Here is a 26,946-nt window from a genome sequence, read left to right on the forward strand (position 1 = left end):
TTGTTCAATAGAATTCTAGTCCGTGAGAAGATGCCTGAGGAATGGAGGAAAAGTGTGCTGGTGCCCATTTTTAAGAACAAGGGTGATGTGCAGAGCTGTGGAAACTACAGAGGAATAAAGTTGATGAGCCACACAATGAAGTTATGGGAAAGAGTAGTGGAGGCTAGACTCGGGACAGAAGTGAGTATTTGCGAGCAACAGTATGGTTTAATGCCTAGAAAGAGTACCACATATGCATTATTTGCCTTGAGGATGTTGATGGAAAAGTACAGAGAAGGTCAGAAGGAGCTACATTGTGTCTTTGTAGATCTAGAGAAAGCCTATGACAGAGTACCCAGAGAGGAACTGTGGTACTGCATGCGGAAGTCTGGAGTGGCAGAGAAGTATGTTAGAATAATACAGGATATTTATGACGGAAGCAGAACAGTGGTGAGGTGTGCTGTAGGTGTGACAGAGGAATTTAAGGTGGAGGTGGGACTGCATCAGGGATCAGCCCTGAGCCCCTTTCTGTTTGCAGTGATGATGGATAGGCTGACAGATGAGGTTAGACTGGAATCCCCGTGGACCATGATGTTTGCAGATGACATTGTGATCTGCAGTGAAAGCAGGGAGCAGGTGGAGGAACAGTTAGAAAGATGGAGGCATGCACTGGAAAGCAGAGGAATGAAGATTAGCCGAAGTAAGACTGAATATATGTGCATGAATGGGAGGGGTTGGTGGGGGAAGAGTGAGGCTACAGGGAGACGAGATAGCAAGGGTGGAGGACTTGAAATACTTGGGGTCAACCGTCCAGAGCAATGATGTGTGCAGTAAGCAAGTGAAGAAATGGATCCAAACATGTCAAATGTTTTATGTGACGGAAGAGTCTCTGCTAGGATGAAGGGCAAAGTTTATAAGACAGTGGTGAGGCCAGCCATGATGTGCGGATTAGAGACAGTGGCACTGAAGAGACAACAGGAAGCAGAGCTGGAGGTGGCGGAAATGAAGATGTTGAGGTTCGCTCTCGGAGTGACCAGGTTGGATAAAATTAGAAATGAGCTCATCAGAGGGACAGCCAAGGTTCGATGTTTTGGAGACAAAGTTAGAGAGAGCAGACTTCAATGGTTTGGACCCGTCCAGAGGAGATATAGTGAGTATATTGGTCGAAGGTGATGAGGATGGAGCTGCCAGGCAAGAGAGGAAGACCAAAGAGAAGGTTGATGGATGTCGTGAGGGAAGACATGATGGCAGTTGGTGTTCGAGTGGAGGATGCAGGAGATAGGCTTACATGGAAAAGGATGACGCGCTGTGGCGACCCCGAAAGGAGAAGATCTTACAGTCCAACAGCTGCATAGTAGGACATTTTCCATGTGGAGCTTACACGGTCAAAAGCAAACAGAAAACATGTCTGACGACTTCAATAAGATGCTAATTAGCACTATCCTGAAAATGAACAAATCTAATCATTTTTTTGCAGCCTTTTTCCCTCATTTGTTGAAATAATCTCAAGACGATATTGTGATATAATCACCCAATTTTCCAAGAACATCACAGAAAATGGTTCTGATAAATGATATGTAGTACAGTATCAGTTGTCACTAATGTTTTTGAAACTGAGAGCTCCAAACCCCAATTCCAATGGGAATCCAATTGAATTGGGACATGTAAAACAAATGAAAACAGAATACAATGATCTTTTTCAGGGATGTCCCTGCTTATTTCAGCAAGATGATCTCCAGCCACATTCTGCATGTGTTACAACAGTGTGGCTTCATACTAAAAGAGCACTAGAGTACTAGGTTGGCCTACCCGCAGTCCAGATCTGTCTTCCATTGAAAATGTGCGGTGCATTCTGAATCAAAAATAAAAATGACAACAAAGACCCTGGACTGGTGAGCAACTGAAGTTGTACGTCAAGCAATAATTCCACCCACGAAGCTTCTACAATTAGTGTCCTCAGTTCCTAAACGCTTGTTGAGTATTGTTAAAAGGAAAGGTGATGTAACACAGTGGTAAACATGGCTTTTTTGGAATCTGTTGCAGGCATAAAATTCATAAAAATGAGTGACCAGTTTATGAATCAAATGTTACAAAGTTTGCTTCCTGTAAATAGAAGACACTGATATATAGTAAGTACCTGTAAATTGAATGTGACATTATTAAATAGCTTGAATGTGTTCAAGGTGTGTGGGAGGGGTAAAACTATTAAAAATGATTTTAAACGGCCTTGCTCAATTGCAGATTTTCATCAGGAGATACATTTCTGATCCGCCAGACCCAAAATGGGGGTTCCCTGCATCAATACTGCTAAGTACAAATAACATTCGGCCATCAGTGTTAACATTCCTTAAAATGATGAAAAAAGAGTGGGAGCTGTGCGTTACCTGTGTCGCATATGCGTCCTGCAGATCTGGATTCTCAAGCTCCCCCTTGAGACCGTTTGCAGTCGTGACTGGTAGGGCTCCGGCAGAGCGAGCAGCTCGACTGACGGCATCTGACAAGGAGAGGTGGGGTCCTCCGGACTGCGTCATCTGAGAAGGGAAACGCGATGGTCATGTTGACCCCCAGTCAGAGCAGCCAAACTACACCCTTATCCTCCCTGAAATTATATTTTTTCCGCTTTCTCTCCGCATCCTCTTGCAGATATGATATAAGATTCCAATTCCAGTGTTGGGACGTTGTTTAAAACTCAAAACAGAATACATCATTCCATCCATCCATTTACAACACCGTTTATCCTGGTCATTGTTGCGGGGCGCTGGAGCCCATCCCAGCTGGCTTCAGGCGAAAGGCGGACTACACCCTGAACTGGTCGCCAGTCAGTCGCAGGGCACATATAGACACGGACGACCATTCGCACTCACATTCGCACCGTCACTGAGTGGGAACTGAAGCCACGCTGCCCGCACCAAAGTCAGGCGAGTGTACCACTACACCATCAGTGACTTAAAACAGAATACAATGATTTGCTAATTCTTTTTAACCTATATTCCATTGACTACAAAAGATATTACATTTTCAAACCAATGAACGTTATTTGAATTCGATGCATGCAAACATGTTAAAAAAAAAGGCTGGGAAAGTTGAGGAATGCTCAAAAAACACCTGTATGGAACATTCCACAGGTGAACAGGTTAATTTGAAACAGGTGAGTGTCATGATTAGGTATAAAAGGAGCATCCCCCCCCGAAAGGCACAGCAAGGATGGGGCGAAGTTCACCACTTTGTGAACAACTGCGCGAGCAAATAGTCCCAACAGTTTAAAAACAACGTTTCTCAACGTACGATTGCAAGGAATTTGAGGATTTCATCATCTAAGGTCCATAATATCATCAAAAGATTCAGAGAATCTGGAAAAATACCTGCACACAAGCGCCAAGGCAAAAAAAAAAAACATCATCTCATGCCCGTGACCTTCGATTCCTCAGGCGGCACTGCATTAAAAAACGTAATCACAGTTATCATAGTTCGTTGCTACATCTACAAATACAAGTTAAAACTCCACCATGCAAACCAAAAGCCATACAGACCCTTTCCAAAAAAAAAAAATTTCTCATGGAAAAGTTTATTTATTTCCATAATTCCATTCAAAAAGTCAGACTCATACAGATGGGCTACAACTGTCGGGTTTCTCAGGTCAAGCCACTGCTGAGCCTGAGCCAACGTTGGAAGCGTCTCAACTGGGCCAAGGTGAAGTAGAAGGACTGGACTGTTGGGCAGGGGTCCATGGTTCTCTTTTCCGATGAAAGTAAAGTGTGCCTTTTATTCAGGAATCAAGATCCAAGGGTTTGGAGGAAGACGGCTGTGTAAAATATCCACAGTCTGTCATGATGTGGGGGGCAATGTCCAGTGCAGGTGTTGGTAAACTCTGTTTTCTTAAATCCAAGGTCACCGCAACAGTCTACCAGAATGTTTTGGAGGACTGCATGATTCCTTCTGCTGAGGATCTGTATGGAGATGCAGATTTCATCTTAGAGCAGGACCTGGCCCATGCCCATACCGCCAGAAGCACCAAAATCTGGTTTGATGCCCATGCGATCACAGTGCTAGACTGGCCAGCCAACTCGCCGGATCTAAACCCCACTGAGAATCCATCCATCCATTTTCTGAGCCGCTTCTCCTCACTAGGGTCGCGGGCGTGCTGGAGCCTATCCCAGCTATCTTCGGGGCGAGAGGTGGGGTACACCCTGAACTGGTTGCCAGCCAATCGCAGGGCACATACAAACAAACAACCATTCACACTCACAGTCACACCTACGGGCAATTTAGAGTCTCCAATTAATGCAGGTTTTTGGGATGTGGGAGGAAACCGGAGTGCCCGGAGAAAACCCACGCAGGCACGGGGAGAACATGCAAACTCCACACAGGCGGGGCCGGGGATTGAACCCGGGTCCTCAGAACTATGAGGCTGACGCTCTAACCAGTCGGCCACCGTGCCGCCCCCCACTGAGAATCGATGGGGTATTATCAAGAGGAAAGTGAGGAGTACCAGACCCAAAAACAAAGACGAACTGACAGCAAGGAAATCTGGGCTTCCATAACTCCCAGGCAATGCCGCAGGCTGATTGCCTCAATGCCACTGCACATCAAGGCAGTGATTAAAGCAAAGGGTCCCAAACAAGTATTGATTAACATCGTTTTGAAAGTACCATATTTTGATGGATTTAATGTGACCCTAATTTCTTACTTTTTTCCCTACAAAAACTGAGAAGTAAATGGTGATTTTTTTCACAGTATTCTAATTTTTTGAACTCCTGATTTGGTGGGTTTTATGAGCTGGAAGCCCAAAGCATGTAAAAATAAACAAATAAATACTTGAAATTGTTTAAATTGTGGGCCCTGAATCTACAATCCATGAAAGTTTAACTTTTTGAGTGGAATTATAGAAATAAATAAACTTTTCCATGATATTCAAATTTTTGGAAAGGGTCTGTACATCAACAACACCCAGAAACACCACCAGCTTCTCTGCGCTCGAGCTCATCTGAGATGGACTGACGTAAAGTGGAAAAGTGTGCTGTGGTCTGACGACTCCACATTTCAGATTGTTTTTGGAAATCCTGGACGTCGTGTGCTCCGCGGAGGCCAAAGAAGAAAAGGACTATCTGGATTATTATCAGTGCAAAGTACAAAAGCCAGCATCTGTGATAGTATGGGGGGGGGTGTTAGTGCCCACGGCATGGGTAACTTGCACATCAGTGAAGGCACCATTAATGCTGAAAGGACTGGAATGCTGTCCCCCATTGAAAATGTGTGGTGCATTATAAAGCGAATTGTACAACAACAGAGACACCGGACTGTTGAGCAACTGAAGTTTTACATCAAGCGAGAATGGGGAGTTGGGGGAGGGGGGGGGGGCAATTCCACCTACAAAGCTTCAACAATTATTATTATTGTCCTCTGTTCCCAAATGCTTATTGAGTATTGTTAAAAGGAAAGGTGATGTAACACAGTGGTAAACATGTCCCTGTCCCAGCTTTTGTGGACTGTGTTGCAGGCATCCAATTCAAAAGGAGTGAATTTTTGCTAAAAAAAAAAACAACAAAGTTTACCACTTTGAACACTGAATAACATGTCTTTGTAGTGTATTCAATTGAATATACGTTGAAAAGGACTTGCAAATCATTGTATTCTGTTTTATTTACGCTTTACAAAACGTCCCAACTTCATTGGAATTGGGGTTGGTATAAAAAGCCAATTCAATGCTGAACAAAGTGCTAAGGTTGTGGTTAAAGGTGACATTAGGACGTTCCAGAGTTACTCATTTGCAGTCTGGATGTGGAGGGATAAAACACTATAGTCCGTAGTCACAGAAAGTATGAATATGAATCTGGACTTTTTATTTTTAATTGTACATTTTGTATTTTATCATGCATGCCGCTCACCTTCCTCCTCTTGGCGGGCATCCCGTGTAGGTAGGCGTCAGACAGTGGCGGCTGTGCTCTGATCTTCCTCTGAGACACCATATCATGCCTGATGATAGGAACCCATTCCTGTAGCAAGCAATGGTACAATTTCAAACTTGGGTGTCTTTGTCGATCTAATGCTTCATTCTTCCGTGCAACAGCCGAGAGTATCATAGCAACTCTGTAGAAACATACAGAGGAAATCCTGTTTCCACTGATCATCCTTGAAAACTCTGTATATGTCCTGGAGTGGCCCAGTTGGAGCAAAGACTTGAATCCAATTGAGCATCTCTGTGGAGATCTGAAATTGGCTATGCGCCAATGGTCGCCATCCAACTTGATGGAGGTTGAGAGGTGCTACGATGAGGAATATACAAAACTGCCCAAAGATGGGTGGACCAAGCTTTTGCATTCATATTAAATAAGACTTGAGGCTGTCATTTCTGCCAAATCAACAAAGTATTGAGCAAAGGCTGTGAATACTTACTGTATGTACATGTGATCTTGGTTTTCTATTTTTTTTAAATTTGCAAACATACAAAAAAATAAAAATTTCAGTAGATTTTTATTGACTTTTAAGTTACCCGCGGGACCATTGTGTCCCCCCCCTCCCCGCTCCCTCTTTTACAGAGGGCACCCTCAATTTTGCCCACGTGTGTACATAATACTTACAGGTGGAACGGACGCTGCCCATGGCTCCACCTCATGGGGCAGCTCTGTTCGTCTTGGTGGGGCCACAGCAGATCCCTGAGCGTCCTCAGTGGCGTGTGTGGTCTCTCGGCTGTCACCAGACGATGCCATGGCCTCATCTGCTGTGGTAGCTGGAGATAAACTCTCCTCCGTCTGGAACACAGATAGGATGGGTGAGCTCAGCTTTTCATTACTGCCAACTCCACTGTGTGAAAGTAGACTCGACCTGCTGAATTACATGTAAATCCTTTTATGGGAAATTAAAAACACACAATAGCCTTTATTATTCCTCACCAGCCCCAAAAGATCACAACACTGACCTGCCACAACATTTGAGAAGTATTAATTTCACAATATGTTGATTTCTGTGTGTAATTTCCAGTGGTGCAGAACTGGTCCTGCATCATGAGATCTTGTATTACTGGGCACCAGTTTTAAACCAGTCACACCCAATCATGGAGTTGCCGCCTAAAAATACCTGTACACAAATATATGCACGTCTTTTGAAGTGTTTTGATCCCGTCTACTGTACCACACTATGGGTCTGATTTACTAAAAGTTTGCCTGGGCAAAAATGGGCGCAAACATATTGCTCACGAAAGCAAAAGTGAAAGTTGATCTACTAACCAGGCGCACACAGGGTTTAGTGGCAATTTGGCAATATTACCGCACAATTCATTTTGTACGTTCTGGGAGGAATATACGCAAATTTATTAATTTGGCACATGCAATGTGATTTATCAAACCCGAGACAAATTGCAACGGCTGATTTTGTGTCTTTAATTACCACGTCTGAAAGGCAGGTGCAAACCAACATGCACAGTGCTGCCAGCATTGTGCAGGCAAAATGACAGGCGGTGGGGAGAAATTTTCCACTCGTGTAAACATTTTTGAAATGCCGGAAACAAAAATGTGTGGAATGTATGTTCTATTGAGCAATTCAATTTGGAGCTTCGGTATAATCTAAGGACTCAATACGAGTCAGTCACAAAAATAAGTCAATTTTTCGGGTGGGCTGTTTAAACGCAGGCTAGCCAGATACTGTACTTCCAATTCACATGCACTCTGGCAAGGAAAATCAAACAAAACTTGGCTTTTACGCGGTTTCTGACTCCCCGAAAATGACTGAAGCAATAGATTTCTTTTCTGTTACGGTTTGTGTTCCGTTAACACTTCCAATACCATCACTTCAAATGTTATTTTGTGCTTGGAGTACTCTCCCAAATTTTCCACGGTGAAAATCATTTGAGCTACTGCACCAAACGCGCAAAACCCTCCTTTCAATACAGCGGTCTCTATCACATTTCCGCCCGTTGGCAACAGCACGCGCCATCTTGGCAAATAGTTCACATCTTAGCAGGGCACATACAACAGCACACGCAATCTGATCTGCAATTTAGCACCCGTTAGCTGAGTGACTGACAAACTGGAGTGATTGTCATTTAAACTTATACAAATATTGTATTCACACATTAGCTCCACTACTACAACAAGTCCACATTGTATTTTGTTTCATAAGTAGTTAAACGGACTGGACACAACAAGACGAGACCCAATAAAACTATTCATGGTTGTAATTGATAGTTTATGATTTTACTATGGTTGTAGTTTTCAGTTATGCAGTACACAGCACTTCCTCTTACCGAAATATATAATTATTAGCTCTCTTATTATTTTTGTAAAGGCATAATTTTTACCCACATCACACTTCTCATCTGATTATGAAGATGTTCCTAATGTTGTGGCCAGTTGGTGTTGTGAGCTCAGCCATCATTGTGGAAGCTGGTTCTTACCGGTACGAATCTGACATAGCGCTGGATCTGATCCTCAGTAACTGGATTGTGCTCCAGAATGGCATGCAACCTCATCGACATCATACTGGTCAACCAATTGACCAGACTGGGATTCATTTCCGAGGACATTCTCCTCTATGAACAGACAGACCAAGGAGAATTTGGGTTCAAAAACTTCAGGATATTGTATAGTACAAACAAAAGGGTCTATTTTAAATATATAGTACGTATTGTACAGTGATACAGCATTATTCAGTGACAAATATTAAATTGTGTATTATACTAACAATGCGATGGTTGATAACAGCAGTCAGAGCTCTCTGTTCTCCTCGTAGACAGTACAAGTTGAGGGCAAGACACTCAAACAGAGCCCGAGTGCACAGCAACAGCAGATAGGGGCCAAATGTGTGATCTGCAGCAAAAACAACATAGGATAAAATTATGGAGTTCCATTTCACTCACATAATTTGAATCACACTCACGTCATTTTAATAACGCGCCACAATAGTGTTGTCATTGCCCAGAAGTGAAAGCTATCACTGCAAAATCATATTGTATTATTAAATACAGTAATACAGCCTGAGAACTCTGTTCATCCACCCATTTTCTATAGCGCCTGTCCTTGTTACGGTTATGGGTAAGCTGGGGTGAAGTGGTTGCCAGCCAATTGCAGGGCACATATAGTCAGACCACCATTTACACCAAGGGTTGGGCAAGCCTTTTGGCTCAGGGGCCACATTGACTTTTAAAATTTGAGAGGCGGGCCAAGCCAGGACCAGATGCTTACATATAAAAACCAAAACAAAACCAAAAAAAAATAATAAAAAAGGCATTGTAGTGTTAATACTTAGATTTACTTTTAATGGGAACAGTGTTGTTTTGTTGATCACCTTTCTTTGCCAGTGAGTCAAAGTCTGGTGTTAGTTTTGTTGTGGCAATTCTCAGAACACATCTGAGGTGTTCATCACTCAGCTGGGATCTGTAGAATGTTTTGTTGGTGTTCATCACACTAAAAGTCTGTTCACACACACATGTAGAGCCAAACACCACCACTGTAATGGTTTCTTAACGAATTAGACATACAGCCTTTGACCGGACTCAGTGAAAAAGTCGGCACTCACTGTCGACTTTTCTTTTCTTTGGGCCACTCATGGTTGAAGAAGGGTTCAGAGCAGTAGCAGAGTAAAAACAGAATAGCCAAAGTCAAGTTAATGTATCACTGCACCTACTGCGCTACCTGGTGGAACTACTGGGCATTACAGGACAACCTGGTGGCACCACTCGGCATTACAACATAACACTAATTGGTAAACTAAGCTGACGGCGGTGACTTACCATTGCGGCGCAGTGTATGTGAGGCCATCCATGTGACCTGTTGCCTGAGGAAAGCAAGGTTGGTCTGAACAATGTCCACTCCCTCGCGTACCGTCACAGAGGCCTTAGGAAAAATCAAGCGTCCAGTTGTCATGTATCACTGTATCATCGATACTCACGGCACATTAGTTGAAAGCTGCATTGCTTGTGTGATAGCATGTCCTTACAAAACTCTCTGTAATGTACTCCTCCAGACCACTGATGAGGTCGGCAGCTGCTCTCTTTTACACAGAACAACACAGATTATTAACAAGAAATGATACAGACGTCCCACATTTCAATACTATTTTACTACAATAGCACTCCAGATACTATCACTACAGCACTTACAACTATGTTAGCGTCAGTGGGCTCTTGTCCCTGCATGTATTGATTGGTGAAGAAGTCAGTCAGCTGAGGCTGGATGCGGGTCAGAGGCTGAGCATTCCCATGAAGCAACAGCACCATGTCCACCATAGAAAAGCTCTGACACACCAGAGACAAAAGATCACCAAAGAAGCCTGCCGGGATGAAAACTATTTCAAATATATGGAGAAACACAGATATGGCCTGCGTGGGCGGGAATCTCGGCTAGTGTTGACGAATCCTTTCGTTCGGACATACCCACAGCATCTCCAGATCCAGGGGTGAAGAGATTGCTGGTCTGAGAAAGCCTCTGAATGAACTGTGCGATACTTTCTCCATTGCCCTGCTGTGCCCCGAGTGAGCTCATCATAGTAGACAGCACTCCTTGCACAATGCCAGTGAATAGCTCTGGGCTCAGAGAGTCTCCACCGGCACCACTGCCGGCATGAGGCGTGTGAGGAACTTGGAACTGAGGTACGGCTTGTTGAACGGTGCTGCTGGCAGGTGGCTACAAAATGAAGCCACAACAAAAAAAACATGATTAGTCTCTGTTAAATTGCAAAAGACGTGTGTACTCGCTGACCACCACATTAGGTACACTTGAACATCCTGAACCAGCCACACCACATTTCCCCCAGAGAGTCCTGTATGTCAGCTCAAGTCATTTGTGGGGTTTTCTTTGCATCTCAGAACAGCTGATTTCTTTTTGGGCTGCCTAACTGTGACTGATTGGCATTCTCACGTTCCTTCGATATTGTTTTACAGTGATACTTACTGTATAGCTTTTTTCAGTTTTATAAAGTTGAAATACATTGTCCCACAGATGTTTTGATCATTATTTCGCTTTCTTATTGCTCAGCAACGTCAGTGGGCTCATAAACTCGGACTTCTTAAATACACATGCTAACTACCAAGATATTGTTACAAATAGGAACGATTCTGTGTGTATGTTATCCGGCCAAAACAGCAGGGTCATTTGGGTTTCTGTCCTTATAATTTCAAAGGAGCAGACACATATTTTGGACAAAATATGGCTTCAATCCAACCACAATCCACGACTAACAGAAAATATTTTGTAGTATTATTCATATTTTGTATTTGATGCAACAAAATTGTTCCAATTTACTCAATGAGTGCCTGTCGAGTGTACAATACAGATGTGTTAAACAGGGGGGCAGATTATGAATCTGTGTCTAGGATTCAACTGGCCTACCTGTGGTGAGATTTTTTTGGGGAACTATTGTTTTTGGATCACACAAAGCGTAAGCGTCAGTATGGCAATAGTATGAAAATATGCAAATATTTATGGCGAGCATTTATTCAATAGCCTGCTAGTCCGCTGAATTGTAAATGTCAACTATTTTGTCTTCCCTAGTAAGACAATTCAGTGCACTAGTACAACTACTAGGTTGCACTTGTAGAATGACATCTTACGAGTGATGTTTTTTCCACTACTGCCTTCCACTAATGTATGACCTTTCCGCACACTATTAATACTAGTAGTGCACAGATGTTAACTAGTGCACCGGCTCACGTTTGCCATCATATAGCAATAGAAAGAAACATCACCAGTAAGACATAGATGTTCTACTGGTGCGCTGAATTGGCTTAACTGGCTTAACATTGTTTTGTTTTGTCACCGAAAGCTCAACTAAACCTTCATTAATCATTGATTATGAGCTAAATAAAGAGAAAGAGAACACTGCCATGTGAATGTCATGTGCAGCCCCTTTTAAACTAACCGACATGAAGTCTGTCATGCTCTGAAATAAGCCAGGCGCTCCAGGAAGCATCACGGTTATGGAGGGTGTCGGTCCAGAACCAGAACCTCCAGCCAGCAGAGAGCCCAGGAGCTGGGCAAGGTTTCCCTCTGCACCGGCCCCTACTGGTTGATCGACAGATACTCCCGAGCTGTGTGCTGGTGTGTGTCCAGCGGTGTTGGCAGAGGGAGGGACAGGAGATGTGGAGGACTCAGATGAAGTCGAGAAGGATGACTGAGAGCTGGTTAAAGAGGATGATGTTGGGGCATCGCCTGGGAAGAAACAACAGCAAATTTCTAATGTTTCAACAACCCCAATTCCAATGAAGTTGGGACCTTGTGTTAAAACAGAATACAATGATTTGCAAATCATGTTCCACCTATATTTAATTGAATACACTACAAAGACAAGATATTTAATGTTCAAACTGATCAACTTGATTGTTTCTAGCAAATAATCATTAACTTGGAATTTTATGGCTGCAACACGTTCCAAAAAGCTGGGACAGGTGGCAAAAAGGACTGAGAAAGTTGAGGAATGCTCATCAAACAACAAGTGGGCAAGCAACAGGTGGGTGCCATGATTGGGTATAAAAGGAGCTTCCCTGAATTGCTCAGTCATTCACAAGCAAAGATGGGGCGAGGTTCACCTCTTTGTGAACAAGTGTGTGAGAAAATAGTCGAACAGTTTAAGGACAATGTTCCTCAACGTACAATTGCAAGGAATTTAGGGATTTCATCATCTACGGTCCATAATATCATCAAAAGGTTCAGAGAATCTGGAGAAATCAGAATCATCTTTATTTGCCAAGTATGTCCAAAAAACACACAAGGAATTTGTCTCCGGGAGTTGGAGCCGCTCTAGTACGACAACAGACAGTCAATTGACAGAGAACACTTTGGAGACATTGACAAAAACAGTCACTGAGCAATAATGGGTTGCTAGTTATCTGGTAATGCTGGTACAATTTTTTTTTTGACAATTGTGCAAAAGATGCAGAGTCCTCTAGCACTTAGAGCAGTTCGAATGACTAATATTACAATAGTCCGGTGCAATGACCATTGTGCAAAGGGCGCCGAGACTTCATGCGAGTAGTACGATAGTCTGGGACAATGTTGATTGTGCAAATGTTGCAGATACTCCTCAGTCAGTGTGCAAATGGAGCAGATGCTACTCTGGCATGAGTGGCTAGTATTGATCAACAACAGATATGCAGATAGTGCAGCGTGGTGAGACTACTACAGTGACTGTACGAGTAATATATAATTGGCCCGACAGAAATATGACAACAAACTCAAGACAAAAAGAAAAAAAATTGCCAGCATTTAGCATGTAGAACTGCCTCAGCAGCTCCCGTGGCAGGCCGTGCTTTCTCAGAAGCCGCAGGAAGTACATCCTCTGCTGGGCCTTTTTGAGGACGGAGTTGATGTTGATTGCCCCCTTCAGGTCCTGAGAGACTGTAATTCCCAGGAACTTGAAGGTCTCGACGGTTGACACAAGGCAGCTGGACAGCGTGAGGGGCAGCTGTGGCGAAGGATGCCTCCTGAAGTCCACGATCATTTCTACAGTCTTGAGCGTGTTCAGCTCCAGGTTGTGTCGGCTCCAGTTCCTGTCGATATGCAGACTCGTCCCCGTCCTTGATGAGGCCGATGACAGTGGTGTCATCTGCAAACTTCAGGAGTTTGACAGCCGGGTGCGTTGAGGTGCAGTCGTTCGTGTAGAGAGAGAGAAGAGCAGCGGAGAGAGGACACAACCTTGGGGCGCCCCAGTGCTGATGCTCGCCTGTTGTGTCCTGCCCGTCAGGAAGCTGTAAATCCACTGGCAGATGGCAGGTGAGACGCTGAGCTGGAGAAGCTTGGAGGAAAGGAGTTCAGGGATGATGGTGTTGAACGCTGAGCTGAAGTCCACGAACAGGATCCTCGCGTAGGTCCCCGCACTGTCGAGGTATTCTAGGATGAAGTGCAATCCCATGCGGACTGCATCATCCACAGACCTGTTCGCTCGGTAGGCAAACTGCAGGGGGTCCAGCAGGGGACCTGTGACGCTCTTGAGGTGGTCCAGCACGAGACGTTCAAAGGACTTCATGACCACAGATGTCAAGGCGACTGGCCTGTAGTCATTTAGAACCGAGATTGTAGGTTTTTTGGGGACTGGAATGATGGTGGAGCATTTGAAACAGGATGGTACTTCGCACAGTTCCAGAGATCTATTGAAGATCTGAGTGAAGACTGGAGTGAACTGGTCCGCGCAGACTTTGAGGCAGGATGGGGACACATGGTCTGTGCCTGCCGCTTTGTCAATCTTTTGTTGTTTGAAGATGTTCGACATATCGACAGGAACTGGAGCCGACACAACCTGGAGCTGAACACGCTCAAGACTGTAGAGATGATCGTGGACTTCAGGAGGCATCCTTCGCCACAGCTGCCCCTCACGTTGTCCAGCCGCCTTGTGTCAACCGTCGAGACATTCAAGTTCCTGGGAATTACAATCTCTCAGGACCTGAAGTGGGCGACTAACATCAACTCCGTCCTCAAAAAGGCCCAGCAGAGGATGTACTTCCTGCGGCTTCTGAGAAAGCACGGCCTGCCACCGGAGATGCTGAGGCACTTCTACACAGCGGTCGTCGAATCAGTCCTGTGTTCTTCCATCACAGTCTGGTTTGGTGCTGCTACAAAAAAGGACAAACTCCGACTGCAACGGACAATCAAAATTGCTGAAAGGATTGTCGGTAGCCCCCTACCCACCTTGAAAGTGTCCTTTTCAAATCTGCAGTAGAAGGTATTCAAGTTGTTGGCTAGTGTGGTATTGTTCTCAGCTTGTGGGGATCGTCGCTTGTAATTAGTCAGCGATTGGAATGCATGCTAGACTGATTTAGAGTCGTTAGCGCTAAACTGTTTTTCCAGCTTTGTTACATAGTTCCTCTTTGCAATGTTAATTTCTTTAGTCAGCTGGTTTCCAGCGCGATTATATACGGCCCTGTCCCCGCTCTGATACGCGTCCTCCTTAGCTTGGCGAAGCTGCTTAAGTTTGGCAGTGAACCACGGCTTGTTGTTGTTGAATGTGCGAAATGACTTTGTTTGTACACACACATCTTCAGAGAAACTGATATAGGATGTGACAGTGTCCGTATATTCATCCAGGCTGCCAGCTGACACTCCAGTCTGTGCAGTCTAAACAGCTTTGAAGTTCCATCTTTGCTTCATTGGTCCACTTTTTCACTGTAGGCTTCGCGCGTTTAAGTTCTTGCCTGTACGTCGGTATTGAGTGAATTAAGCAGTGATCAGACGAGCCCAGTGGTGCACGAAGTTTGGCACGGTATGCGTTTATTAGCGTAGTAGAGCAGTGGTCTAAAATGTTATTTTCCCTTGTAGGACAGTCGATGTGCTGCTTGTATTGAGGGAGTTTGTGGTTGAGTTTAGCTTTGTTAAAGTCCCCGAGAATCATGAGGGGTGAGTCCGGGTGTTTATTTTTCTATTTCGTTGACTTGTTCGGCGAGCATTCAAATCACTGCATGTAAGCGGCGAGGCCGAAAACCAACATTGAACGCCTGTGACCTTCGATCCCGCAGGCGGCACTGCATCAAAAATCGACATCAATGTGTAAAAGGATATCAGCATATTGAATGTTGTTTAAAAAAAAGGTGACGTCACAAAGTGGTAAACATGACCGTCGCAGCTTTTTTGGAACGTGTTGCAGCCATAAAATTCCAAGTTCATGATTATTTGCTAAAAACAATAAAAGTTTATCAGTTTGAACATTAAATATCTTGTCTTTGTAGTGTATTCTATTAAATATAGGTTGAACATTATTTGCAAATCATTGTATTCTGTTTTTATTTACGTTTAACACAATGTCCCAACTTAATTGGAATTGGGATTGTATAATTGAATCACAGTCAACTTATGTTTAAGATATTGAAAATTTTTGTCAAGAATTATTTTTAGTTTTTTGCATGTATGATTTATTATAATTTCAGTTAAACTGAATAAGTTCTTTATGATGAATATATTTACCAAAAGAAACACCACTACATGCCAGCTCGGCGCCTGCTGGCTTGAGCAAAACACTATTTGGATGTAGATTTGTTTTTTAGCATCGTTATGGCTGACATTCAGCATTCATTTTCACAATTAAGAGGTTATTGATTGACCACTGCTCGTCCTCATTTCGTTGTCTAAGCGGGCGCTACAGTAGAGCCGCTGTCTTCGCCTTTTATGTTTTTTTTAGCTGCTATACGGGAGATGCAACCAAACGCAATTTTGACGTATTCTTATACAATGACAAAGTTTCTTCTTCTTCTTCTTCTAGTAGAGCGTTTGGTGAATTCGCCAATTGACAGTTGACGTGAGGATTTAGGCTGTTCATCGGCTTGCGTTGGCGGATGCCTTTCAAGATGGCCGTGTAGACTTGCAAATTGCGTATGGCGCAAGTGACAGTGCTATCAGTGTCATATTTGGTAAAATATTTCGACACACCTTGAGGCACCGCTGCTAGTTTGCTGTGTGCACCCACTACCTGTCGCTTTTAAGCGAGGCATCTGTGTTCTTACTGCCAAAAGACATAAATGTCATTGGCATTGCAGAGTGGTAAAGTCTACACATCGACAAATCCAGTGATTCTCAATGTATGGTATGGGTACCATTAGTGGTAAGCGGGCTCCCTCTAGCGGTAAGTGAAAGAATCACTACCCAAGTACAGTTCAGTTGTACTAAATGAAGACCAAAATCGAGCAAATAAAAAAGTTTTGTTAAGTCAACACGTCACAGAAAAGACACTTGTTAACTAACAGGCTGGACAATGAATGAATGGATAATTATTTTTTTTTTTAACTATTTGAAATCAGGCTTCAAAATGGTCAAGAATTTAGACATTCAGCTTGCAGACGCTGTCGGTGTGTTGCCGAGAGCTCTGAAAATCGCGCCTTCCCGTACCTTTCAGCTGTCAATCAAATACCTGTAGGCTAATTCCTTCTCTCACGGCTGGTAAACGGAATTTCCAGCGACCGAGATAGCCCATGCTTTCACAGGCTGCAGAGAAGCATTCTCTGAGCTGGTATAATGACCATAAGTCGCGCCGCCAGGACAATTTTCCCTGCATTGAAATTCAGCGGGACAACGCACTTTTGTGTCCGCCATATGCAGCCACAGCGCGCAACGGTTTGTGAATACATTTATCCTCTCCTCCTCTCTCCTCACTCCCAGGATGTGCGGTTGAGCAACTGTGCGGCTGACGGCCGTAACGCTGTTGTGCTGGACCTCCGCCGGCTTTTCTAACCGCATTCAGGGTGGAATGGGCCGGGGAGGGGGGGGGGGGGGGGGCACGGGACCTCATCTGGTTCGGATCTCGTCCGGCAGACGGCAAGACACATAACCCAAATAACACAAACCCCATTACACTTCAGGGAAGATGTATTTTTTTTTTAGTTGTGGGCATAGTTTCATGGCCCAATACACACTATACTGGTAGAACTGGAAGAAGTTATTTAGGAAGAAAGAAGTGCAATTCCACTGAATGGACTAAGGGCACTTCGTGTTTCTAAAGTTGGGTAGCTGCGTCCTCCTGACGTCACGAGGATACTTTTTAGCCCGCCCAAGAAATCAGGAAAATTTAGGAAATAAAAAACCATATCTCAACAATTCAGTAATATATAGTTCTCAGTCTTTGCACATGTTTTCAGCACTTATCTAAAACATGGATTTTTGTTTTGGGGGTCTTTACACCTTTAAGTTCAGTATATTTGCATTTAATGTTTTGTTTTTAAACATTTATGTAGGTAAAATTTCTTATCAGTTTTAGATGCAACATATTTTAACTGAATCATTGTTTAAGTTTTTTTTAGGTTTGAAATAATTTAGCTTACTCGTCACTGATGGTACACTCGCCTGACTTTGGTGCGGGCAGCGTGGGTTCAGTTCCAACTCAGTGACGGTGTGAATGTGAGTGTGAATGGTTGTCTGTGTCTCGATGTGCCCTGCGACTGACTGGCGACCAGTTCAGGGTGTGGTCTGCCTTTCGACCGAAGTCAGCTGTGATAGGCTCCAGCGCCCTGCGGCCCTAACCGCGATAAGCGGTGTTGAGGATGGATGGATAGTTTTTTTTTGCCCTTTATTTAAGTGCAGTGTTAATTTTCAAACTGTGCATAATGTTGGCTTATAATAATATTAAATATTTTATGAATAAAACCTCTGCCTCGTTTTTGATGAACACTTTCTACTAAGTGTACATTCTTGTGACGCCTGACACAAACTAGTTCACTGCACGCCGTTCAAAACTTCCTAAGTCGTTTGACCGTAAACTGAGGACACCCTACTGTCTGCCCCCAAGTGGAAACAGTGTAAAAAAAAAAAAATACATGACAAAAATGTTAGACTTTTGACACCATCATTTAATAAGAGCTGTGATGGTTTTTGTAAATCACCTTGAATTTCATGCCAAGTCTTTTAGGGGGAATCCAAAAACATATGATTTGTAGCTTGCACAACAGGAGTGCAACCTAAGAATGCATTCATACACTGACCTGTGTTCTCTGGCATGAGGAGCTGTCCTACCAGATTGCTGATCATCTGGGTGAGGGAGGAGACAACCAGAGGTGTGCCCTGTTGACAGGGACAAACAAACAAGAAACTACATGTTCATTATGGCCCCTAGACACTGGCACGCCAAGATCTATATTGGGTGTACAGTATTACACTCAAAAACTTTTCTTTTCCCCTTTTAGTTTCCTTTCCCCTTTACCGTGTGGGAACATTTCAAGATTTGCTCAACAACATACATACAACTAAAAAACACTCACTGATGTCCTAAGTGTACGTTCCGTACTTCTTGTTTTTGTACTTTTGTCCCAGAGAAGTGAAACAAAAATGATCAGCGGTGTCGTAAAAGTTGAACGTTAAAACAGACAAGATCACTGCAGGGGTATTGTAAAAGATGAATGCGTGTGATATCGCTCGGTTGACTGGCAACAAACAAGGGTGTACTCCTTGGATGGTTTGGTGACAAAGCTAAGGCACACTGTCGATATGAAACTAGATTTGCTTTTTCAATAGCTGCACCAGCAAAAAAAAAAAAACAGAACCCAGACCCTTAAATTCACCTGTGCTGCTTGTTGACCTGCTGTGGGCAACATCGCTCTCAGGTTGATGGTGGCTCCTCTGGTTCCCACATGCTGAGGGATATGGGGGGAGAAGGACGGTCTAGTGAAGACCACCCTGGCCTGAGGAGGCGGCGGATGTTGCGTAGAAGCGATCCCTTCATTGCTGACGGCGGCGGCAGGAATGGATGCTGCCGTGTGTGTTTGGTGATCAGACGAAGCTGCTGCAGCCATGGTGGCTGCTTGGTGGGAGATCTGCTGGACAATTGCTTGCATGAACTCTGGGGGCAAGCCTGTGAAGTTGGATAGAGGTTTCCGCTCAGTGCAGAGCAAGTCAAGTGTTGTTTTCCCCTGAAAACTACAGTACTGCGCAAAAGTGGGATTTGTGATTTGAACAATGCCATCATGACAATGCAGTATGTAATTCGAATTTTACTCAGTAGAGCACAATAACAACCATATTGTTTGTTGTAAATGTATGTTTGTACAGTTTACTTCAGTGACAGTTTTGTTGTTACATATTAATCCCAAAGGGAATATTTTTATTCATTTCTTGATAATAAATTGTCAAAACATTTGAAATGTTTTCTTAAAATGTATTAATGTTATATTTAAAGGTCACTTTCTCATAGTTTTGACAAATGTCATTGTTGTTTGCTTTTTCTTTTTATTGGGGCGGCGGGGGGGGGAATCAATTAAAATCGGAAATCAGATTTTTGGGGAAATTAAAACAATTCAAGACCATGTTGCCCAGCCCTAGAGTGGTGACATAAGACTTTGTCACAGTACTCTACATCTTTAAATTCATCCAAAGTAATGATGGAAAACAGTATCAGCATGGCAAATAACAACTCTACCCAAAAGAAGCACTCACCTGGTTGGACTGAACCTGCAGCATTTGGCTGTCCTGAACTTGCATCACCTGTCAAAAGCAAAACAATATGCAGTACCGATATATGATATGAATTATACTGCACATAGATTTGCACACCCCCTATACACGATGTGTGATTTAGTCTGATTTGTGTAGATTGCATGATGTGCGTTTCCTGTGTACTGTTAGGTACCATCAATGTTCATATGCATCATGACAACAGGCTCCATGGTCTGGTGGGTGATCCTGATCACCCGGGGTCCTTCTTGCTCTTGATGATGATTGGTCCCATTGGAGTCAGGAGGCGGAGCCTGAACGGAAGTCTGTTGAGCTGACTGACCGCTAGGCCGAGATGGCAGGCGTTGATTTTCGCCAGCAGGTCCTCCGTTCGACAACATGGTCGCTGTGGTCCCCACGTTTATCTAGGAAAAATCAAAAAAAGTATTGCATTATGTGTATATATATAAATGAACAAAAAGTGAAATGTGACAGCATTAAATTTACTGTTTCATTTCAGAATGATTAACACCCATTCAAAAAAAATGTAACACAAACTCAAGAAAACAGGAGTTCCAGCAATAATTAAAAAAATATATATTTTTTTTGCATAAACTAATGTTTTCGTGCGGCACGGTGGCCGACTGGTTAGAGCGTCAGCCTCACAGTTCTGAGGACCCGGGTTCAATCCCCGGCCCCGCCTGTGTGGAGTTTGCATGTTCTCCCCGTGCCTGTGTGGGTTTTCTCCGGGCACTCCGGTTTCCTCCCACATTCCAAAAACATGCATTCATTGAAGATTCTAAATTGCCCGTAGGCATGACTGTGAGTGCGAATGTTTGTTTGTTTCTATGCGCCCTGCGATTGGCTGGCAACCAGTTCCGGGTGTACCCCGCCTCCTGCCCGATGACAGCTGGGATAGGCTCCCTAGTGAGGAGAAGCGGCTCACAAAATGGATGGATGGATGGATAATGTTTTTGTATTCAGGCCTTAGTGTATCTTACACCCTCTTTAAAGACGACGCTATCAAATAATTTTCTTCAAAACATTTACATAAGGCTTATTGATCACATTACCCTTTCTACAGTATATGCAAGTTTTAATATGTAAGGATGGAACAATGTTTACTTTCAAGTAGTGGTGTCACAGTATCAAAATTCTGACTTCGATACTATACCAGCATAAAGTACCTCCATACCGGTATTGAAATGGCAAAAATCTAAAACATCAGTAAAAGCAGTGAAATGAAAACTGACAAAACAACTTCAAATACATTTCTAGTTATTTTTACTAATGCAAAACATTTTGATAAACTTGAAAAATTATGTTATAATGGAATTAGCCCATTCTTAACATTAGTCATTTTATTAAATAATTAGATCACGGCCTGCATGATCATATACTGTATATTATATGAAGAATGTGTGTGTTTGTATGTACTATATAAAATTGTACATCTACAGTATACAATATATGGAAGATATATACAGTCATGAAAAAAAATATTAGACCTGCCTTGTTTCTTCAATTTCTTGTTCATTATAATACCTGGGACCAATAAAGGTATTTTACCTGAAGAATACAAAAGCTTAATTGTATTATTAAATATAATTGTGGTTATTATCAAGACAACCATGGAAAATTGCTAGCACTAGATATCAGCTCTATATTAAACTCTTTTTTTCATTGCCATCATTATATTCGTCCAAACAAAGGCACCTTTAGGTGCACCTGGCATTAGGAATGAACAGGAAACTGAAACAAGGGGTGTAATATTTTTTCCATATTGAGGGTGATATAGAGTTTTATGGCGTAACTGGTCTGGGGGGTAAACAAGGGTGTTTATTGCAGTATAGCATATAATGTAAATAAGATAAGGGTATGGGAGTGTGATGCATGAAAGCTCCCAGCAGGGTGGATACTGATCCAGCAGAGACCAGATGTCGAGGCAGACAATTCTTTGCGTAAGGACACACGACACTCAAAGAGTGGAAATTTTTCTCCACTTGGATAATAAGTGGTTTTCCTTTTGCATTCGTGTGGATTTGAATTTTTCTTGAACGCTCCGATCTCCGGGATGGTTTCCGACGATGAGTGGAGCCTGTAGCCGGGTCGAGCGCTCCAAGCTGGGCTTTCGTGCACCGCGCGCCTGTGCTAAGTCGTCTCATGCTATTGTTGCTATCGATCTCCTGCTGGTAACACTGTCTTTTGTGCAGTGGTGCGGTGCCGTCATAAGTAATCTAACGCATTGCTTTTAATAAAAGAGTAGCAAGATTACAGTTACCGTAATTTCTCGTGTATAATGCGCACCCCCCGAGTTGACCTCAAAATTCTGGAAAACCCTTCTACCTATGTATAATGCATTTTTACAATGCATGCTTTTGCGTCTACCCATATGATCAAAACATGAAGTATTATCTGTATTAATTACTCGCAAGTTAAGCACTTGCTTTGAACACTTAATCCTTTTTTTAATTTACTTGCTCTTATTTTGAAATTCACAGCCCTACTTTTATTTAGTAAATTATAAAACAGACAAACAAACAACAAAAATTAGAGAACGGTGTGCTTGTTTATATTTAGGTGGCTATTTAGCATGTCAAGTCTGCACTAAGTTTCTCATTTAATGTGGCTTCAACTACACTAATATTTAAGTTATGTTTTCATGTTGATGAAATCATTCTGTAACTTGTGTGGTGTACATTACCAACTAATGGGCACGGTTAAACTAATGCTTTCTTTTGGTACAGTGAATAAGTGATTCCTGCCACTTGACAGCTGCTGAAAGTAACTAAAAAGGTACTTTTTTCTAACTTAGTGACTTTTGAACTTAAGTAATCAGCAAAGTAACTAAGTTACTTTTTCAAGGTAACTGTGGCAACACTGCTCTTGTGTGCATTGAATCCTGAGTTGCCCTAACAAACAGCAGAGGAGAATCCACTGCATAGAACACTGACTTTGCTCACATCGCCTGGTGAGCTGCGGACTCTTGAGGTTACATCCTGCTGGCTAACGTGTGGCAGGCAAGTCGGCAGTTTGAAGCCATTTCATTCTCCCGGCTCCCACACAGTGTTGCGCACAAAACCGTTCGGAAGACAGGCAGTCATTGGCTGACTGTTGGCTTTTTAAGTACTGGCCTTTAAGACACCGCGGCTGTGTCCGAAATCACTAACCTAACCACTATATTGTACTATACTGTATATATATATATATAAATGTTTCTTTCTATTCGATTTCGATTATAATACAATGTTGACTCACTGGAGGGGCGGTGTGTGGCAGACCGGACTGGACTAGGACAGGATGGGTATACTGGGCCATGGGCCGGACTACATACAGGTGACGTGGGGGCGGGGTTGCCAGGTTGCAGCGAAGGTCACCAAGGATAACTAAGGCATTGCCCAGAAGACGTAGCGCATCTCCAGCCATGTTGAGAACACGCTGATCCTCATCTCGTTCCTGCGTCTAGGATGAAGTAAACACATTGTGTTACTGAAAAGCTTTGGACACTTCTGACATGAACAGCAACACGTTTGATACTGTCATTTTTTTGGGTTTATTATATGACGTAAAAAAATAAAAAAACATGTCAAAAGCAAAACAAATAACCACAGCATGGTAGGGATGGATGTAAAACATGTTTTTTTTTGCACACATCATAAATATTTCAACAATAATGGACCGTTGGATATGAAAAGAGCTGTTGTTGTCTTAGTGACACAATTCTCCCATTTTCAGGCTTAAATGTATATTTTCGAGTTTATTAAACTTTACAATTTTAATTAATAATTGTTAATGACATTTTTTTATTCACACATGATGACACATTTCTCTCAAGACGAGTGGTACAATTTCTAGCTAGAATTATGCCACATTATGTTGTTGGCTATACAAGCATGGGTGAAATGAAACTTGCTAAGTGAACTTTAAACAAGGCTTTTCCCAAATCTACAATTCTCCCTCTTAGGACTTTCCCATTGTTGTGAGTATTGGTTGATCAAATGAGTGGTATCAAACAAATATGTTTTTATGCTGACAAAGACAAACTACCAGCGGCAGTTAATCATCATCACTAAAGTTGAATAGGGTTTAGTTTTGTCAAGTTAAGACTAGACCCTTCAGCCCCATTTCTTCAAATGTCCCCATTGTGCGACGAATTAAGTTGGTCTTATCTTATATATTTGAGCCTGTATATATACCCTGGCACTTTTGAATCACATTCGGACTTTGAAATACCCAAGTCTTATTTTGAAAAATAACTGAAGATCTATGAATCATCATTCCAGCAGGGAAAAAAAGTGTGACTGAAAAAAATCATCCAAGCCCCAATACAACATTATGTCTTTAGTGATGTGTTACAATTTATTGACATGTTTTTCCTTGTTATTGTTCCACCAAGTGTCTCTTTCCTCCTTACATTGTTGTTGTAGTCTGCCGACGTGGCTGCTCCGAGGATCGAGTGGGTCCTCTCTATGAAAGGACGTAACCTCTCCTCCACCCTCCTGACCTCGGAGAGAATCTCTACAAACTCTGCAGGACTCGGGTGACTAGAGACAAGCAGAGAATCCTTGTTCTGAAGCCTCTTCTGCACATTATATTAATTCATTATGCACTGACACTCCTGATATTGAAAATAATGGCTAATACATGATTCTAAGGAGTATTTTAGTTTGTGGTTTTGGGATATATTTAACTAGATACGTGAGAGTGGCAATCTAAACTGAATATTAAAGGACCTAACTGGAGAATTCGCTACATAGCCGGTGGGGACAAAGGAATTCACTATACTATAAAGTTTGTCATATTTTATATAGTGTTGCTGTTGGGCGGAATCCCCCCCACCTCCAAAATGACGACATTTCAGGAAAAACAAACCAAAGAAAAAAAACACCATCTTGTTTGAGATTCCAAACACCGCTTTGTTCAAGTTGGTATTTTACCTTCTATAATGCACCCCACATACCGTCGCACGCGTCAACACAACAGCACCCCAAAATCATGTTCAACCGTTAACGTTTTGCATCTGTAAACCACCACGACACTTGTTGCTACCACTGACACTTTTGGAGTCAACTTACTTGGGTCGTGTGTTGTGTGCTCCTTCAGTTTGTGTGGAGGTTGACGATGACGAAGAAGGAGAAGGCTCGGTCTCCATAGACTGTGATTCGACAGCCATTCTGGTTGAGGAGGACGATGCTGGCAAGGACGACGAGGACTGCTGTGCCTCTGTTTCTGTCTGGGAACTGGAATCACCCTGGAAAGCATAACGGTGCACTTCAAACCTAGCAACACCCTCAGACAAAAACGGATTCACCGCAATGACAAAATCCCGAGACGCAAACTCAGCATGTTGTTTACACAGTGCAGTGTTGTGAGAAGTGCTATGTACGACATGGGAGGGCAGCCTCTTTGGGTCCAGACTCAGCAGTTCATTTGCATCTCAAAAAGAAGGAACAAATTCTAAACAAAGATTGTCTTAAGGGACTATCTCACTGGCGGTGGCGTAGCCAAGACTGCCGAGGCAGACCAGTGGCAGCGACTCCGGAATGTTGCTTGCGCTCTCACCAGGAAGATGTATACGTTCTGCCCCATCCCTAATCACAATGCAACTACAACTCAAAATTGGCAGCACACGTGCTCATCCATCTGCACAAAATATTTGAACATTTTGACATCATTGCCGTGTCTTGGAGTTGGGAGTTTGCCACTTGAGAGCAATATAATCTGCATTTTGTCACTTCAACACTGTGGTGTAAATCCAGCCAGGGATTCTTATTTGTAGTCAGGAAACACACCAATCTTGTATTTGTAACTGGTGAGTAACAATGCGCCGAAATGAAAAATTCGAGTTCGAAACCGAAAACCAAAACTGAGGAATCCAAGGCCAAAAAACCGAAACACCAAAAAGACATTTTTATCAAACTTTATTTGTACGTGCCTTTCATACAAAAGAAATGCAACACAAAGAGCTTTCCACTTGAAATATATATATATATAAACAAAACAAAAAGAATACCTGCTAATTATTAATTATAAAATTATGACAATGATTAGTAAAATTGCATTTATGGCTATGACTGCAGAGCTTCCCAGCTATAAAAATGTGTCTGAATTTCCATATTTTTTTAAATTACGTCAAGAACATTAGCGCGGGACAGTTATTGCAGTAATTATATTAGAGGATAACAAAAATCTGCATACTGTTCAATTACACAACATAATCATTACTCTATGATTGTAATCATTTATAAATTATGGCTTCAATATTTGAATGCATTTATTGCATCAACTGTGTAATGGCAGATGCATTTGCAGCCAAATGTCTTGTCTTGCATGCTCTTTTTGTATTTCCTGTATTCACTGTTGCTGCTGAAATGATGCAAATTTCCCCGTGGTGGGACTAATAAAGGTCATCTTAGATTATACAGATTTATTCTAGAAATGTACTTTTAAATCATAGGTCCATCTTCTCAAGTGAGGCCGCAGCGGTGACGTACTACTTCGTTTGTGGTTTCTGGACCCTGTACGGGGAGTCTAGCATCGTATATTATAGTATTTTCCTCAATAAACACATATTAATTTGCCTGCTATTTTGCTCTTCAAAGCTGGCTAATCTCCACTATTACACGGTTCCAGCCAGACCAACGGAACAAATGTACTGTACCACCCAGCACTTATTTTGGTGTTTTGCGACATCACGATAGCACGGAGTCTTTCTCCCGTCCAATCTTCCGCCTGTCCTTCGCGATACGACACTTGTCTAAAAGTGGAGTTGATTTGCGGTCATTCAGGCGATGATTAGTGACCCGTGCTGCGTTGACAACGGACGCGAGACGCGGCTCGGCATCGTATTTAGCCGCGTTAGCTGTATCTCGGCGGTAGCTTGGGCGGCGCGGTTCCCATAATTCATTGTGACATGCAAATTTGAATTATTCCACTAAAAAAAAAGATCTTTGTTGTTAATGTGTGTTTATGTAACCAGTAGTTCGTTGAATGTGTGTTATTTGACATTTATGCTTATTTCATATTCACAGTTTACTTATTATGCACTATGTCATTATCAAACCGTGAGTGTCGGGTGTGTGTAATAAATTGACGTCCAAGTCAATTCAACTTGATAGAGCATTGCTTGGTTTTGTTC

The 26,946-nt window shown here is 42.7% G+C and overlaps 1 protein-coding gene across 2 annotated transcripts in view; it reads right to left on the reverse strand.

Moving 5' to 3' along the window:
* The window catches only part of bag6l (BCL2 associated athanogene 6, like), a 34,023-nt gene that overhangs the window by 4,232 nt on the left and 2,845 nt on the right, over nucleotides 1–26,946 (reverse strand). Inside the window, exons 6-22 of one of the 2 annotated variants that reach the window (XM_061760959.1) lie at nucleotides 24,884–25,059; nucleotides 24,223–24,352; nucleotides 23,067–23,270; nucleotides 20,005–20,233; nucleotides 19,812–19,859; nucleotides 18,941–19,230; nucleotides 18,365–18,443; nucleotides 11,830–12,119; nucleotides 10,346–10,595; nucleotides 10,073–10,242; nucleotides 9,910–9,963; nucleotides 9,704–9,806; nucleotides 8,656–8,780; nucleotides 8,369–8,503; nucleotides 6,558–6,728; nucleotides 5,865–5,972; nucleotides 2,364–2,510 (exon numbers count right to left, since the gene is read on the reverse strand). In XM_061760959.1, coding sequence (XP_061616943.1) covers nucleotides 2,364–2,510; nucleotides 5,865–5,972; nucleotides 6,558–6,728; nucleotides 8,369–8,503; nucleotides 8,656–8,780; nucleotides 9,704–9,806; nucleotides 9,910–9,963; nucleotides 10,073–10,242; nucleotides 10,346–10,595; nucleotides 11,830–12,119; nucleotides 18,365–18,443; nucleotides 18,941–19,230; nucleotides 19,812–19,859; nucleotides 20,005–20,233; nucleotides 23,067–23,270; nucleotides 24,223–24,352; nucleotides 24,884–25,059 — 2,709 coding nt within the window. Of the gene's footprint in view, nucleotides 1–2,363; nucleotides 2,511–5,864; nucleotides 5,973–6,557; nucleotides 6,805–8,368; nucleotides 8,504–8,655; nucleotides 8,781–9,703; nucleotides 9,807–9,909; nucleotides 9,964–10,072; nucleotides 10,243–10,345; nucleotides 10,596–11,829; nucleotides 12,120–18,364; nucleotides 18,444–18,940; nucleotides 19,231–19,811; nucleotides 19,860–20,004; nucleotides 20,234–23,066; nucleotides 23,271–24,222; nucleotides 24,353–24,883; nucleotides 25,060–26,946 lie in introns of those variants that run through there. The other variant, XM_061760960.1, reaches the window with a different exon arrangement.

Source organism: Phyllopteryx taeniolatus, chromosome 21 (genome assembly GCF_024500385.1).
Source record: "Phyllopteryx taeniolatus isolate TA_2022b chromosome 21, UOR_Ptae_1.2, whole genome shotgun sequence".
NCBI classification, from domain to species: domain Eukaryota; kingdom Metazoa; phylum Chordata; class Actinopteri; order Syngnathiformes; family Syngnathidae; genus Phyllopteryx; species Phyllopteryx taeniolatus.